Below are 17,292 nucleotides of genomic sequence, written 5' to 3'. Positions count from 1 at the left end.
ATTTAATATTACCTTAAGGAGTTTACTATAAAAAGTATAAAGAATATACCTATTTACTTTCTAGTTAAATAAACATTAGATGGTATCTAACCTCAAACTAATTTTTTAAAGATGTTTAAATATTATTTATCAAATGTTATAATTATGAACGTAGAAAAAATGTAACAAATTGTATAATATTATTAACATTAATTCTATACCTATTATCTGATACCTTTTATCGGATACTTAAGCTTTACATATGTATAGAATTTAATGTTACCATTAAATGTGCTATTTTGAAAATAATTATATAAAATGTTCGCCAGCTACAACCGCCCAGACAAGCTCATTAAAATGTTGCCTTTGACAATGTCCACGGCAAACGTTTACGGCAGTATTTTATGACTGGGTGTAAATGTACTCGATCTCGAATCGCTAGCGTCTTAACGCACATTCTAAATAATGATGTCATCTATAATTGATTCAATACATCAGCACATTGGGTGCTTTCGCTGTTATAAAGGAGATTGTGTATTAAACACGAGAACACGACGGCATATCTTATGGCGCCTTCTCAAGATGACAGGTTAAATATCAAGCGATATTAGAGAAACTGATTCTGTAGGCCTTTGTGGTATAGTGTAATATATAATAGTGTCTACGATGTCATATCATACAGTGATGTAAAGTTGGGAGCCGTCGATCGCGGTGCTTCGCGATTCATAGTATTACTATAATAGGAATAATAAAAAGTAATTTTGTTGAACGTGTCGTAGATGTTTATCGTTGTGTACTGCTCGCGGCACAGTTATATATTTTTGCACCGGTCACCGGACCTTCATAACTCTCAATCTTAATAAATAAATGTTGAACAATTGAGTGATTGATTTTATTTTTAAATAATACAATATGTACGACGAGATTAACCTAACATGTAGGTGATTAAATTGAATTTCTGTTTTATTTGTTTATATTACTATCTATTCGATTGAATACGATTGTAGCGAGTAGTTAATTGTGTCATATGAAAAGTGACGCGCTGCGGGGTAGGAATGCGGGGCATAGCACTGATAATTTGGGTCTTGCGATTAATGATAAGATACGAGATGTGAAGTGTGAACAGTCATGAGTCACACCTGCCACTGTGGACACCGTCTGTCCAGACGATGGCGTGTTGTGCCAATCTCGCGCCTGCGTTGCTGCTGCACGTCAATTTGTTACTGATGGTGAGCTGACATAATAATTGTGATGTGTATGGTGAAGCCAGTAATAAGTAATAGTAGTTTGCGTTTTGAGGTGCTGGTAGGTGGAGTTTTGCTGACGGGGCTGCGTGCATGCTGGGACCCAACACTTTATGTGCCAGCACGCGAACTTTTTCCGCTCGAGTATCGTGTTACCGCCGTGTTGCTGCCTACGTTGGCCCTTGTCACGTTACTCGCCTGTCACGCTTCAATTCTTGCGCTACGCTGTCATCGCCGCTCTCTGCGTCGCGTGCTTCTTTATCTGGTAAAGTTCTCGTCGTGTAATAAGTATACGTATCTACTAATATACATATCTACTAGTTACTTGTTGTCAAAACGAGAAGACACTATCAATATGCACAATATCTTATGAGAATAATATAGCAGATATTTTAAATATAATAGTACCCTCATTTTAATATTGCTATTTATTCAGAACTCAGCCAGAACTGTGATTTTTTTTTAATAAAGACATATTTTAGTTATTTTTATATTAATTATAGTTTAGTTATATTTATATATTTAATTTAATAATATATATTGGATATTATATCTTATACAGGGCGTCCCAACTCCCAAGACACATCAAGGGACATCAAGGTAACCTTAAATATAGTAGATAGGATGTTTTGCTGAAAGACTTTATTTTATTTTGAAAAGTAAGTACTCGTATAACTCCATTAAATGATTTTCTAAAAATTACTTGTCTCGTCTGGGAATCGAACCGACTCGACTCGACCGAAAGTGTAAAAAAATCACCCTTATTTTCTTGATGCCAATCAAGAGAATTAATGAAAAATAATAATTCTTCTTAAGTAACAACGTGAAATTAATCGTTTTAATCAAATTAAAAGAAGAAATCAATTAAATTTATTTTTGGAAAATAATTCATTAGATAAATTGATTGGCTTCAAAACACTATTTTTTTTTAAATAATATAATCTTAAAGTGAAATATATTATCTACGAAATTTAAGGTACTTTCCTTTGATGTCCCATAGTCTTGAGACGCCCTGTATACTAAAATATGGACATAGGTGAATTAATAATACCTAAAAAATAATACATATAAAAGTTCTTAATTACATATACGAAGAAGAGTGTAGATGTCAGTAAGACAGTAGGAGTTCTGTGTACAGTACGCTGCAATTCTCGTGGCATGCAGCATCGCACAAACAGCATGTGGAGCCTGGGTATGGGCACGCTCCACCGATTGGGCGCAGGGTGAGCAAGCGCGGGAGGTCCGACGCGCGGCGGCATTAGGTGAACACCTACAGCCATTACTAGAAGAGTTAGCACAATGGCCATCACTACCCCAGATAGCACGTGTGGCCGCACTGATGCGTGAAGCTCGCGATGATCTGCCACGTCAGCTTCGAGCTATGAGCGCTGCCGCAATCATGCTATTGACGTTGCAATTGCTAGCAGCACTGTTAGCGCTGATCTCAGCTATTGGCCCACCTCGCCGCGCGCCGTCAATACTGACACTCTCAACACCACTCAGGTAACTTTTACTGGAATCTATGTCTATTGTTAGTCTATAGTCTATGTACGAATTCTCTTTGTATCTATAACATAATAATGTTTTATGAAACATATTAACATATGTACGAGCGGAAATTCGAGCATGACTGCATATGGGAGCCTTTTATATATTTATTCTAATAACCCCAGACATTACCTAACTTGCAACAAAAGCGTACCAATTCTTAAAAGGCTGAGACAAGACAGCGCGCTCGCAAGCCTTCTAGCAGTGCGAGTGTCGATGGGCGGCGGTATCATTTAACATTAGGTGAGCCTTCTGCTCGTCTGCCTTCGGTAACCAAAAGAAATAAACCTAAAGGTTTTATTTGAAATAAAATAAATCTTCTAATGTCACTCATATTTAAATTTCTGCTAAGATATATTTTGCTTTATAATTGTGTAAGATGCAAAAAAAACTTTTTGTAATCTATAGCTATCTCTTTTAAAACATTTATGCCTGATATAACTTGACACATGCAGGCAACATTTGATCATTTCTTTCGTAATAATAATTCTAATATTGTATTCCAAGTTTCAATAAACTTAGAATGGGATCAAACCTCCGAAAATTATCTTTCGAACCCATTCATACCTTTGGGCATCAGAATAATTAAATTGAAATTTATATTTGACCTTGAGGGTAGCAGTCGCAAAGGAAAATCTAGAGCGGTATACCGTGACGGAAGACTGTGGCTGCTACAGGATGACCGCAAAGAGAACGCGCCACTCGCTTGCACCTGAGACTACTTGCGCCAGCCACTACTCACAACTGCCTATTTGCTCAAGAACATGTTAGACATGAATATTCGTGTAATAAAACTATGTGATTAAGTATAAAGTGATAAAAGAGGATTCAGTAATTTTAAGTTATATTAGTAACAATTAAGCAGTGACTATGGTTGTCAAAAATAAAAATCAATAAACGGTATAAAAATATTTATTTATTGAGATAAAGTATTTAAATAGCTCGAAGACATGCGATGCTACTTATTGTCTAGTATGAACCAGTTTTCTTATTACGCATAATTTGTTAATTTGTTAAAGTCGTCGGGCCAATTTGTGCTGTTAGAAAACACACGACCCGTTAACAAATCATAGCTTACTATTCGCTAAACTTAAAGCTATTTGGCACGAGAACGCTCCGACTTCGTCTAACCGGCGTGTAACCTGGTGACGAAGGGAAGTGGCGAATCTGCACCTGGCGTTGTGCTTTAGAACATTAACTATACGTTACTTTAAAACCAGTAAGTATGACGATAAAATATTACGTATCAACATACTACGTACAAAATGCAGTGATAGCACCACTCGTTGTAACAGAACACTTACCAGCTAGGAATCACAAACACATGCAATACAAAGGTGATATGAGTAAACTTTACGCTAGATATACGTTATCACTGGCGATTCACGCCTCTATTTACTACTTAAACAATACTTTTAATATTATACATAATATGGCAGTCTGTTTAACAGCTTAACTTCGTTCCAATTCATGCAACACATGCGTATTTCAACGTAATTTCGTATCATACATAAAATTTAATATGAGAAAATAAATAGATCACGGCAAATGCAGTTACTTCCATGACATTCCGTCTGTAATTTATAAAACAAACGGTATGAGGGAAGGAACTATGTTTGAGGAACTTAACCGAAAGACGTTGAACCGCAGTATTGCTATGATTGCGAAACAATTTTATTAGAATTTAAATACATATTACAATAGGTTAGAATACGTTTAATTCGTTAGTGGAGGCAGTGTGCGTTATTGATTTTCGTTGAAAAAACTGTAGATCAAAGTACCACGTTATGCCATGGATGTCTGGGCTACCTGCCCTGCATGTGGTCTCAATGAAAAATTATACAAAATCTGCCGATTCGTATATCGATAAACAAATCAAGCATAAACAATTTGTGATATATACCTGCATACAGATCTGTGTTTATTCGTGAAATTCGTTATAACAAAAAACGTTTCTTAACTAATATGTATTGAAATATTTTCAAAAAACCTTACTCAAATTGGAAGTAAATATTCAGAATTAGCATTAGACAACTTTAGTTCCTAGTTCTCACTATTAATTATTGAAATATTAAGTTCTTGTAATGTGCCATAATTAAAGTCGTGTGTGAGAGTAAATGACATTATGTAGTATTAAAGACGGAAATAATTTTAAACAATTACAGAAGACATAAGGGCAAGAATTTGTCTGTCGTATATTAGGAGCGATTACCGCTAACGCATAAGGTTTTCCAAATCAGGGGACGGCTAGAGGTCTGTGTGAAGGATGAGGAGTGCGGTAGGAGCTCTTGCAGGACGTCCTCCTGCAGCAGCTAGCTGCGCGTGAACCGCGTCCCACCGAGCATCGCGCACCGTCGCTGCTCTTGCAGACTCGCCATGTTCCAACTCGCAAGGCTCTCTCTGAGGACGAGTCACACTCTTGCGGGACTCACCCTCCTCCTGTAAATCATTAATAAATAATATAGCTGACATTCCATTTGTATTAAAAGATAGACATATCATTTATTACAAACAAAACACACACACATAAATACACAACACAGCAGTAATCAAAGAGAAAAAATTAAATAAAAGATATAAACAGAGGTAAATTATTTTTTTCCTTTTCCCCTTCGGCCCGTCCCAAGTATATATTGCGTGTGTGCTGTGGCTGTTATTGGCCCTGGCTCAGCATTATGCTGAGGAGCAGAGTGTAAGATGATGAAGCAATTGAAAATCCTATACAAAACAACAATATTTTCACAAATTTTACTAGTGGTATCTAACCTCCAAGAGCCGCGTCCGCAACTGCTTATTGGATCAATGAAAAAAGTGTATTAACCTGCTAGAAAATCTTGTCTAATATCGTGTACATCCGCAAGTTGGCGGACTTGTGCCATCCTGGTGGTGGCGGCGATCCCGCAGGCGGGGCAGATGGGGGCGCGCTTTTCTCCAGAGCCTCGCTATCACTGTCAACCTCGCCAACTTCACCGGGCTCGCAACGCCGACCTGTCGTGACTCCTCCGCGTGCCAGCCGCCGGGCCACCACCACCGCCGCCACTTGCAGCACCACTGCCAGCACCGCGAAAACGATCACTATGACGGCATTGTTTGGGGCGCGTGCTTCCACCTCCTGCAATACAACACCTTGTTGTTTAGGCACGTTTGATAAAGCTGCGTTGAAAATTTACATAAAATAATGGTATGAGTTTGATTCCATGGAAGATGGGTCGGGTTTTGGTATGGGATGCCACCTGTTCAGACACACTGGCCCCTTCCAATCTTCATGGAACTAACAAGAGAGCTGGTGCGGCTTGTGATGCGGCTGAAAAAGCTAAAGTCTGCAAATACAGGGGTCTAGGCTCTGAATATGATTTTGTCCCATTCGGTGTCGAGACCCTTGGTCCGTGGGGTCCTAGCGCATTAAAGCTTTTTAGGGAATTATCAAAAAGGTTAGTCGACATCACAGGAGAACGAAGAGCTGGCAGCTACCTCGCACAAAGAATTAGTCTAGCAATTCAAAGGGGGAACGCTGCTAGTATCTTCGGAACCTTGCCTAAAGGGACTCCTTTTAATAATATTTTTAATAATTAAATTTTAAGGTTAGTTATTAGATATATTTCTATGTATTATGTTATTTCTGTATTAAACTTTGTAGTAGTTAAAATAAAAACTATTTGAGATATAAGAGAACGAACTGATTCACCTCGATCATGTTGTATAGTGGCTGTGCGACGTCGCGGTAACGCTCGACGGCAAGCAGCGCCGGCTTAATATCGTGTAGTAAGTCGATGCCTTTGCGCGCAAGTTCGGCTTCAGGCGCGGCACGCCACCAAGCTGCTAAAGAGGCGACCAGCCACGCACCATACGCCACTTCACTTAGCGCCAAGGCGCATACACCCGCCACATAAGTGTGCAATGCGGCGGCGGGGCGACGTGCAGCTGCAGCCGCGGCACCAGCCGCAACTGACAGGTATACCAGGGCTGCTAGCCACAACCCAGCAGCCAGAACGTATGCCAGCGATACACGATATTGTGCAGCGCACAGGAATCGAAACCATGTGTATGTGCTGGGGTCCCACGCCAGCCGCGCCGCCGTCGACAGCAGTGCGCCGCTGTACATCTACCAAAAACAATTAAATTACATTCGGGCTACAAACATAAAAAATAATTATTTCGAGTAGCACCCAATGTCATCTTATAAAAGTTACAGACGAGGAGAAAAGTTCCGGAAAGACTTGAAGCGAGATAAAACAGCTAAAAAGATTAATTTAGCCATACTCCGTCAAAGTCGTGTTGATTGTTATCAAAAAGAAGGACTCATCACATCAGTCGATCATTTTCTAGATTGGACCTGCGACTTTTTTTATTTATTTATAAAATAGTTTAATACCATTGGAATAACAGTATCCTATATATTGTCTGACTGTACAGGTAATCGCGCGTGAAGCAACGCGCGCGTCCCTGACTCAGCTCAGAGACGTTCCGCTTCAATGCCCGTCATTCACCAAACACGCTGACCGCAGTATAACGACGTGGGTCATGGCGATATCGGCGGCACACAGACGCTCATTGTGCTCACCAATGCTATCAAGACCCAAGAAATTGTCGTAGTATTTAGGTAATCGTTAGTTCTTAAGTAAACCTTGTTCTCATCAAAGGATGTCTGTCAGATGGCATTACTAAGGATGGATTCATTATAAGTAATAATATGTATTTCAAAATAACTTTACAAAAAAAAAATTATCTACCGAAATAATATTAGTACTATAAGCAGAATACAATATATCAACGTTCTTTGCATATCATAATTAAACAGTTTTAAAAACTCAAACCCCTAAAACGTTATTAACTTCTGGACTTTAGCACAAAGACAACTTTAAAAGAGTTTTGTCTTATTGAATGAAAACATGTAATTTCTTTAATTAAAGAATTTTAATTCCTACCAAACATATGACAAGCTGAGAAGGCGCTTAAGCAGCCATGACTAGCAATTTAAAATGATTTTTCGTAGCCTACATGGAATTTGTAGTTTTCAGTTTCAACTAAAACAATGTAATGAAAATATTATTTATTATAATATAGCCGGGTGACGGTGGTTGTCGAGTCGTAGGTAATAATTTATTCATAATACGATTATCGTAATTAGCTATGCATCTTTACAATGGTACAACTTGTAAATGCCTATTTATTACAATGTTTTTATTAGCCCAATCAAATTTCTTACGTAATATTATAGTAATTGTATCGCTGTTGAAGTCAAACGACGAGCACAATGCTCACTTCATGTAAGTAGAAATATATGAAGGAGGCTGGGTGCTCATCTGGTTGTTAACGAGTGAGGTCAAAGACCCCTTTCCGTAACTTTACATCGCGTCTTCTTTATTGTTGAGGACAAAAAGGATAAGGTCCGATATGTCATAATCAAATTCTTAATATAACTGATAGATGTTATTTGCGATAAGTACAGATAAAGTCTTTATTGTAAAAGTGCTTATAATTCGTGTCAGTATCTTTTGTAGACGAGACAAATTATATTCAAAATGTGCGACTACAAATTGAGGGCAAATGCTCGGGTTACCCTAAATACGTATAGATAAGAATGCTATAATATATTTCGCTCAGCATTTAGTACTTTGTTTACTATGATAACGTCTGGTAGGACATAGGCCCGTACTCTGTAGGTTTTAATCTAGTAATGAGCTCATCCTTACACATTATACTATGCTTGCGTAATATGGACTTCATTAATCTACAATACGTTTTTATATTTTAAAAGAACTTATTCAATATTAAACTGTTTGCATCTTCAGCATTTATAATAATACTTAATTGACAACAAATCATTTTCCTTTGTTTTATTACTATTCTGTTATACTGTTATTATTGTTTTTGTATGCCTTAGCTTATTTCATTTGTCAATTTTTTGTTATCTTTTGTATAAAAACATGCTTCCTGTGATTTGTGTGATTAGATGTTTTATTACGTTTTTCAGTTTCCACGCAAATAAAACACAGGGGGACATACAAAAAAAAATACTTAACCAACTAATCACTATACACAATACATACATTTTATAGGGTCAATTCAGGTCAATAACTATTTGAAATGCTATGTCCCAGAACCGGTCATAATCAACAAAAAGCGAAGCCAAACCAAACCTCGCGGCATAAAACAAATCAATATAAATACTTGCGTCATAAGAAACTGTGGACTTTGGTAAACGTTTGGTAAAGTTTCTTATGTTTGCGGAAACGAAATTTAAAAAGGCTTGCATACATCGTCATAATACCAAATCGTTTCATAATGTCTTTAAATTCATGTGAATTATAGCAGTGTCCTAGAAAGAAGTACAGTGTGTTTCTCGGTATTAAGTATTTTTAAATGCGAAATTGATATAATAATTATGCTTTGATCTTTATGGTAACCCACCATTAAAACTCAAATCGGGTTTAATTATAAAAGGTACCCAAAAGAAGGAAGTTAAGTTTTCTAATGTAAAATCGAAATTGGTCATAAATAACCAACTTACAGGCTTGATTTTAACTGTTTAGCAGCAGGAACAAGTTGTCACGACGAATACTGAATTAAGTCACGTACTGACTACCGTACACTGTCTAAAACATGTAATCATGGTAGCATTATTTCAATTTCGCAATATGAGACAGGTATTGTTAGCTTTAACAAGAATTGCAGTAGTATGCGAATTGTAAACAAGGCTGCCGCGATTCCTGTAGTTACTTATCCAAATCAAAAATCTAATAACATCATTTTGTATCTTTTCATAGTCTTAAAGTTAAAGTTCAAACTGATCTGAACGTTCTTCACTCGTGGATTCAGTATAACCAAGTCACAGATTTCAAAACACAAGCTATATAATAATAGGCTAAAAATAACACACTTACTGAGAAAGCTATACTTACAAGAAAAATACTATGGAAAAATATCTAGGCCTAATATTAGCAGCTGTTCAACCTGGCATTTCGAAATCAAAAAAAGGTATTGTTACTTCTGGGCTATCTTCGCAGTATGATACAATTTATTCCCTACAATATATCGGAATTCGGAACCTTGCCTAAAGGGACTGCTTTTAATATTATTTTTTAATTATTAAATTTTAAGTTAGGTATTAGGTATATTTTTATGTATTATGTTATTTGTTTTGAATAAATACCATATTCATATATATATATATATATTAATATTGTATTACGTAAAATAAATAACGCATTATTTGAATGTAACATAAATTACCGTATCAAAATTAGGGGCACTGCCCCAAAAACGAGACCCACGGAAATATTATAAAACTAATTTATCAAAATCATGTTTTTTTTCAGAGAAATTATTTTTACTTACGAGTGAGCACAATTTGGCGCAGGCGATACCCACAGGTCATAAAACATAACATTTAAACTAAAAAGTTTTAATGTTATCTCTTTTAAGTTGATTATTCTATTCTTTTTGAAATTATTTTCTCAATATAAATATCATCACCAAGATGAAACATACTTGGACAATTTATTACACTTTAAGGTAGTATAAAGAAAATCCACTCTCATTGCACAAATATTCTTACGATATTATGAAGAAATCTATTAACTGTTATGTATTTTAAAGTTTATTTTTCCCTGATTTAAAAAATATAGCGGATTTTATTTTACATTGTATGAAAAGTTTACTTACTACCCTAACATACACGATATCAATTAAAAGTAAATCCAAAACAGGTAAAGCGAGCATTCATAATAGTAATACATGAATTTCAAAGAATTATTGACTCACACGTGCAAAGTTCTGCTGACCAATGTTAATCGCATCAACGTTATTACTCATGTCTAATTATATTGCAATATCATTTTTACATAAAACCTTTTTTATATACTAAATACTAAAGTGTAATAAATTGTACAAGTATGTGTCATCATGGTGATGATATTTATATTGAGAAAACAAATTGTATAACAAACAAGTTTAGGGTTTTTATATTTATGTGCTGGATCAGTACATAATAATATTATGATTTAAATGACATGGCAAATACGCGCTGACCACATCTTAATATTTATGTTAATTTCGTGGCTGTGTTATTTAGAGAATACTGCAGTCTATTACAATCAGGCTACCGCAATTAAACAGAGGTGAGTTTAATATTAACTCCAGAAACTCGGTATATTGTTATTAATCAAGTAAATAATGAGGACGGTGAAGGAACGGTAACTTATATGAAATTTTGTGATAAAAAGCCTTGCCCACAGGGGCTTTAGAATTGACGAAAAGTATTTTTATTTTTATTTTTATCACACACACTGTTTAATTATTGTTTTTTTATTACTCTTTAGTGTTTGATATTCTACGGTTTCAATATTTGTAGGAGTACGTTGTCTTCACATATAATTATTTAACTAATGTATACAAATATTGAGAATTCTATTTTAAAATAGTTGGTGTGGAGTTTCTTGCCCATTCTTTCCACACGAAACTACCTTTTTGGAAGGGGCAACTAGAATCATCGTTATAATTTATTTAACTTCCAAAGTGCCATTTTAGGTGGCCTACTTTAAATAAATGATTTGATATGAATGAAATTGATTTGTCAGATGTAGTCAAGTTTACTTTTCTCTTTGAAACACACGACAATTCATTGAAGCCAGAACATAAAATCCTCAACCTTGAGAAACTTCTCTAAACCTTCACTGCACTTCAAACAGAATCCTACCTATCCTAGTAGAATAAAAGACTCATAAATCGTAAACCTACTTGGTTTTTCCTGTAATCAATTGATACTGAAAAGCAATACTGTCAAGGAATAAACCTGTTGTACTGTGTATGAGAAAATTTAAGCATCAAGAGACAAATTATTTTGATGTTATCACATTAATTCTAGGATTTTAATGATACAAATAAACCGCTTATCTTTAAATTTAAAAAAAAGAAAAGCAGCGCGTGCGACAATATTCTGTCACATATTTGTGTTGGTGCCTGACAGATATGGAACAATTAATAAAAAAGCAGGTATTTTGAATACAAATATTGGTGTTGTATTAACCACCACACAAAATATATATTTTTCCCTAGTTATAATTATGTGGTCAAATAAACGAATGAATAATTTAATATTTATTGTATGTACATATTCTTATAGTTTGTCAAACAATTACGTATTTATCGTCTCAGTCACTTTATCATCGATAAATTATCTATAATAGTGTAGAAGCATATATAGAACAAAAACTCTTGTGTATGTAGTACAATCATTTATTACCGAAAACTGAATTCCACTCATGTCAGAAAGTATACAAGATAAGAATCTGTGGTCTGGATATCCATAGTTGCTCACCTCACACATTGAAATCGTTTTTGTTTAGTTTCTTAAGTTTATTTTTTTTTACTAGTGTTTTTTTGTTTTGTCAAATAATTGTTTTGTTTTGTTTAATATTACCTAGATCTCTTGGTGTATGTCATGTTTGCATATAAGTGCTTGTCACATTTAAAATTGTATTTTGTGATTTTTTTAGCGTGTAACAGTGAGCCAAGTAGTACTTGAGCGTTAATACAATGTATAAAAAAACGACTGAAGTATTTCCGAACCAATTCGACTTAGGGTCCTTAAAAAAAAGAGCGTACCAATTCTGAAAAGGCCGACAACGCACTCGCGAGCCCTCTGGCATTGAGAGTGTCCATGGGCGGCGGTATCACTTAACATCAGGTGAGCCTGAACGGTGAACGAGCAGGACGTTCTATAAAAATAAAAATAAAACAGGAAATGTATTAGTCAAAACTGTTCACCTTCTAAAATCCATCCCATTATTCCGAATGCGCCAACTTATGTAGCTAACGATCCAACTCCTTTTCACACATATCTTATCATTTTCATTTGAAAAATAGTATACCACTAATTAAAAAGAATCCCTTGAGGAGCTCGATTAACCATTGCTACACATTTGCGATATTTAATCCAGACATCCTATTCAAATCGTGTACGACAAAAATACAGAGCAATAACAAACTAGTTTTAAATCTGGCAAGTTCTTTTTTCTAATTATTTATTACATGACCAAACAAAAGTTTTTAGCAATTGTGTTGCTAAAAATAATAGGTGTATTCTTCAAACAAAAACCATAAGAAAATTTTTGTTTAATTTCTGATATTACGCGAATTGATTTTATAATTGATGTAATATGAATATAATGATAATAACTATTTATCAAAGGTATGGCAGCTGCGGGGCATAAGGTTATGCGAGAGATCAAGCATAACTTGACGTCACCACAATATTTACATTATGTACACAATTTTGGAATTGCATTACAAGTGCTAAATCAAACGACTGTGACCTCGTCCAGATTTCAGGTCATGTACTGAATTCTGCTTAAAACCTAACTCAGTTTTGACTTGAACCGTCAATACTAATTATTATATTTTTATTTAGGAATAGTTTTTTTATCGGTATGAAACAGAAATCAGGTCTATCAACTTTGTAATTATTATTAATATTTTTTATAAAACTAGTAAATCAATTCGTATTGTATGTTCGTATATATGATGAATGATGTATAGGAATTTATTTACACATTACGAAATTATAAACAATAATCGGTTATATATAAATAATTTTTATTTACAATGTTGCAGCCGAGGTAAAAAAAGTTGTTCACTCTGCACGCACAAAAAATTATATCCTTAAACATGCAAACACGGGGGTTGGTTATTAAACTTACTGCAAAAGCAATGTTGATAAAGATGAAGACGCTCTGTGAGGTGCAAAGCCCGCGGGCGCAGCCCATGGCGGCACTGCAGCTGGCGGACACTAGCTATTCACTGACTGCACATGGGGGCCTGCCGCGACCCTTTAGTAGCTTAGAGGGAACACGCGCACACCCGACACTCACCAAGCCTCATAAGGCACTGACGACCTTTTTGTTTGGAAATTTACTGTCGACACTAGGCGCGCGTCTGGAGCGGGCGGTTTGTGAATAGAAAGAGCGGGGGTGCGGAGCGTGCGTCCTGCGTCCCGGACCTCAGTTGGGTAAGCGTAGCAGTAAACCGTTGCTTATGCTTCATGCTACACATCCATTAACCATTGACTAAATATACAATGACTACTGAGATACGCAAACATGCAATTAAACATATAATTATTTCAAATACGACCAATAGTTAGTTTCTTTGAAAGAATGAAATTTTTTTTATAGATTTGATCAAGGTCACAAATCACCTATGCAAACTATACATTCGTGCACCTACATCACGTCCGAAAACTATACTAACGAATATTTCAATTAATGGAAATCGGGTGGAATAAATTTTACTCGAGGTAATTAAACATATTACTATAAATTGTCGAGTTCAATAAATATAAAGTTGCTCGAGTTAAATAAATATAAAGGGACCAGACAGCTGCTCAAATCCCTGGGGTCTTAGGTAAAAAATGTATTTGTTGTATTGATTCGCTAATGAATATAAAAGTTACATAGGTGAAACAGGTTTAATTTAGTTTCAAGTTCACTAACTTATACATTAGACATGTAGAAATTGCGCCATCTCTAAAAGGCACACAAAGAAACAAACAGCGCACACTAAGTCAAAAACCTGTTCCGCCGTACACGTGCGCATTCCGATCGTATACAGATAATTTATAAGATGCTTTCTATAGACTATAGAGTGTATACATTACGATCAGTGGTTGTGTAGCCCTTGAGTCTCTTCCTCGGCAGGTAGGTAGCAGAAACGCTGCCGCCCGGTTGATCCGCTCGCTACTAGGTACAAATTCGGTTGACCTAAATAGTTGAATCAATAAGCAACAGTTGATTTGTGCCGAGCGGCGAGTGTCACAAGCTCAAGACGAGGGCTGATTGCTACTAATTGAAGACCATTAGACGCTGCGAGTCGCGACCCTCTGCCTACGGTATCGCGACACAATCAACTACAATTACACCACACATCGTCTTACCACTTTATATACCTACATATACAAATATTGGTATTTAGTTATATCACTACTGAAAATTTTTCTTCTATATCTACAAAAATTGGTATTTCGTAATATCAATACTGAAGTTAATGTTTCTTACACATTCTTACGATCGAGCTAGATAACTTAGCTTACTAAGTTAAAGTTTTTCATACAATTTGCAGATGAAACTGGTACCGAGGTAAAAAAAGGCCAGAAACCACGTCGACCGTTTAAGTTTGAATTCAAGATTTCTATGGCTAAGTAGCTTAAGTACGCGACCCTCAACTCGGAGGTAGTGTGTTCAAATCACGCCTATGCACCAATGGACTTTTCGTACGATGGAGTGTGGCATGCTTTAGACCCAAAAATCGATTGCGTAGGGCGGGTCAGTTTTTTATAAACGGTTTATGTAAGTCTGAAAGAGATATTGAATGTTTTGTTATGTTCTAATAGTCACTTTGAATAATGATAACATAAAGTAAGAATAACATATAAGTATTGTTTAACAACATATAGTAAGTATTTTATGAACAAGACTGATACTTAAAGATAACAAATAGATAGACGCATGGTTCACTTCTGAATACATACAATTCTAAACGATTTCAAGAACCCTGAACAATGTGGAAATGAATTATTAAATAACCAAATTAATATTTACCTATACACTTGTTCATCAAGCATTCACGTTATATTATTATTATTTAAATCCAATAGCGACAAATGACAATATTTAAGTTACATGTTATATAACACTTATTAGAATCAGCAGAATGTTGCAACCATATACCTAATGTCTCCTTACATCAGAGTTTGCAAATGAGAATTTGATGTGTTTGTTGTAGTGTCATCATTTAGCATCGCTAGGTCTAAGCACGACTGATGCAATCTGATCGTCACAAAGTTTCAACTTTCACAATCACAAAATTCATTTCTTTGTCCACAGATGATTCATTGTTACAAATATTTGAATGTCGCGTGATAGCTTCTGGCTAAGCAATGTTAGCTTCAGGCAGTACCGGATTAAGCCAGCGGGGCGTATAGCAAATTCTATCAAGGGGCCCTTCTCAAGTTTAGGCTATTAAATCAGGGCGAAGCTTTTACAAATATTTTTCTTTTGGATTTAATATCGGCAAATATAGAAATAGTAAAACTTACAATTAGACTAATTTAAGCAAATCATGATATATTGTTGCGTGCTAAGGGATCAGATAGAAAATACCGTAGATCTCTTCAAGCTTATATTTCTTGATAAATCAATGAGGATTTTACAAAACTAATTTCTCGCAAAAATGCACTTTAATTCCACCCACAAAATACATTCACTAATCGTTCATTTTACGCACACTTCACACTACGTAGTTAGTTGATATCGTATTCGAAACTGAATTAATTGGTGGCGTTTCGGCTCGTTGAAAATTCTAGAAACATTGCTGTCAACCCGTCTTCGTAAAAATAATAAAAATCCGGCCGCTTGAAGGTAGATGTGGTATGCTAGTCTAAATAAATCGATTATAATTAAACATTAGAACATTACGGTAAAAAGTTTGTAAAATACCTACTCATTTTTACGATTTAACGTCACAAGTTCGAGTTTTAGGTAGAAGTGAGACAAGATACAGTACGCTACTATATAAATGAATATTATTTTATTACGGGTACTTTGGATCGCGGGCCCCCAAAATCGCGGGGCCCGTAGCATTTGCTACTGTTGCTACATGACTAATCCGGCACTGGCTTCAGGTCAATTAAATAAATAGTTAGGGCATCATATGTGCTGATAAGAAATTACAATGGACAGAAGAGTAACATTCCCAACTATGCGAACTAAACTAAGATACTTAAGTATCTTGACCGCGAGACCTACGATTAGATGATCTATTTATTTAGTTATACAACTTCTATTACATATTTCTTTATCTGCGATTCGAATTCAGGTATACATATATCTGTGTTTCTCCGGGATGATCGAAATAAATTATGTAAGGTGTTTTGAAAATACTCATCATACACATTGTCATCGGATATATTACATTTACGGATTATATAATTTAAGTTACAAACAGAATATATTTTTGTAAAAATTTTAATGTAAGCGCCTATTATTTTATACAACGCAATAACACGCTTATGTTTTCGAAAATAAATCGCCTGTGTAAAAACATATACTGAGTAATGTTTGACATAGGTTTACCATGCAGAGGTAGATCAGCGAAAATGACTGATCATTTACGTGATATTTTCAGACACGCGATGGAAAATCAATTTAATTCGACATGTCACGAAAGTTAAATGACATGACCAAATAATAGGCGCCATGTGTACTTTGTGGGCTATAATCGAAGGATTACATTGATTGTTAGAAGGAAAATTTGATTAAGTTTGCTGTAGTTTGAATAATAATAGTATCGCAATATATAACGAAGAAGAGGGGAGTAAAGAAAGGAACACATCACTTTTTCTTTATTTATTTTAAGACATCGAACACAACAATAAATATAATTAAGAATACATGGCACCAGATGATGGTATAACTTAAATTAATTATCGCTCTTGTTCTGAGATTCGGGTGTGGTGAGTGGACTA

General features: G+C 35.4%; 2 protein-coding genes across 4 annotated transcripts; one reads left to right on the top strand and one right to left on the bottom strand.

Annotated features, from left to right (window-relative positions):
• The first annotated feature begins 1,069 nt into the window (after positions 1–1,069).
• On the top strand, positions 1,070–3,598 carry LOC110999702. 2 transcript variants are annotated; one of them, XM_022268899.2, is made up of 4 exons: positions 1,070–1,208; positions 1,279–1,488; positions 2,362–2,726; positions 3,386–3,598. In XM_022268899.2, exons 1-4 carry the CDS (start codon positions 1,149–1,151, stop codon positions 3,540–3,542), a joined length of 792 nt encoding a protein of 263 aa, XP_022124591.2. In that variant the 5' UTR covers positions 1,070–1,148; the 3' UTR covers positions 3,543–3,598. The 2 variants fall into 2 exon arrangements, with proteins under 2 accessions (XP_022124591.2, XP_022124592.2); XM_022268900.2 differs by having other exon boundaries at positions 1,071–1,208; positions 3,391–3,598.
• A 69-nt stretch (positions 3,599–3,667) lies between these two features.
• Positions 3,668–13,917, bottom strand: LOC110999703. 2 transcript variants are annotated; one of them, XR_006750402.1, is made up of 5 exons: positions 13,472–13,917; positions 6,457–6,873; positions 5,593–5,883; positions 4,615–5,210; positions 3,668–4,536 (listed from the first exon to the last, which is right to left on the bottom strand). XR_006750402.1 is itself a non-coding variant. In XM_022268901.2 (4 exons), exons 1-3 carry the CDS (start codon positions 13,535–13,537, stop codon positions 5,596–5,598), a joined length of 771 nt encoding a protein of 256 aa, XP_022124593.2. In that variant the 5' UTR covers positions 13,538–13,917; the 3' UTR covers positions 3,668–5,210; positions 5,593–5,595. The 2 variants fall into 2 exon arrangements, 1 of the variants encoding a protein (XP_022124593.2); XM_022268901.2 differs by having other exon boundaries at positions 3,668–5,210.
• Positions 13,918–17,292: the final 3,375 nt, after the last annotated feature.

The sequence above is a fragment of the Pieris rapae genome, chromosome 9, assembly GCF_905147795.1.
Source record: "Pieris rapae chromosome 9, ilPieRapa1.1, whole genome shotgun sequence".
Classification (NCBI taxonomy): Eukaryota; Metazoa; Arthropoda; class Insecta; order Lepidoptera; family Pieridae; genus Pieris; species Pieris rapae.
Note: the sequence above shows the minus strand (reverse complement) of the source record. Positions and strands in the feature narration are given on the sequence as shown.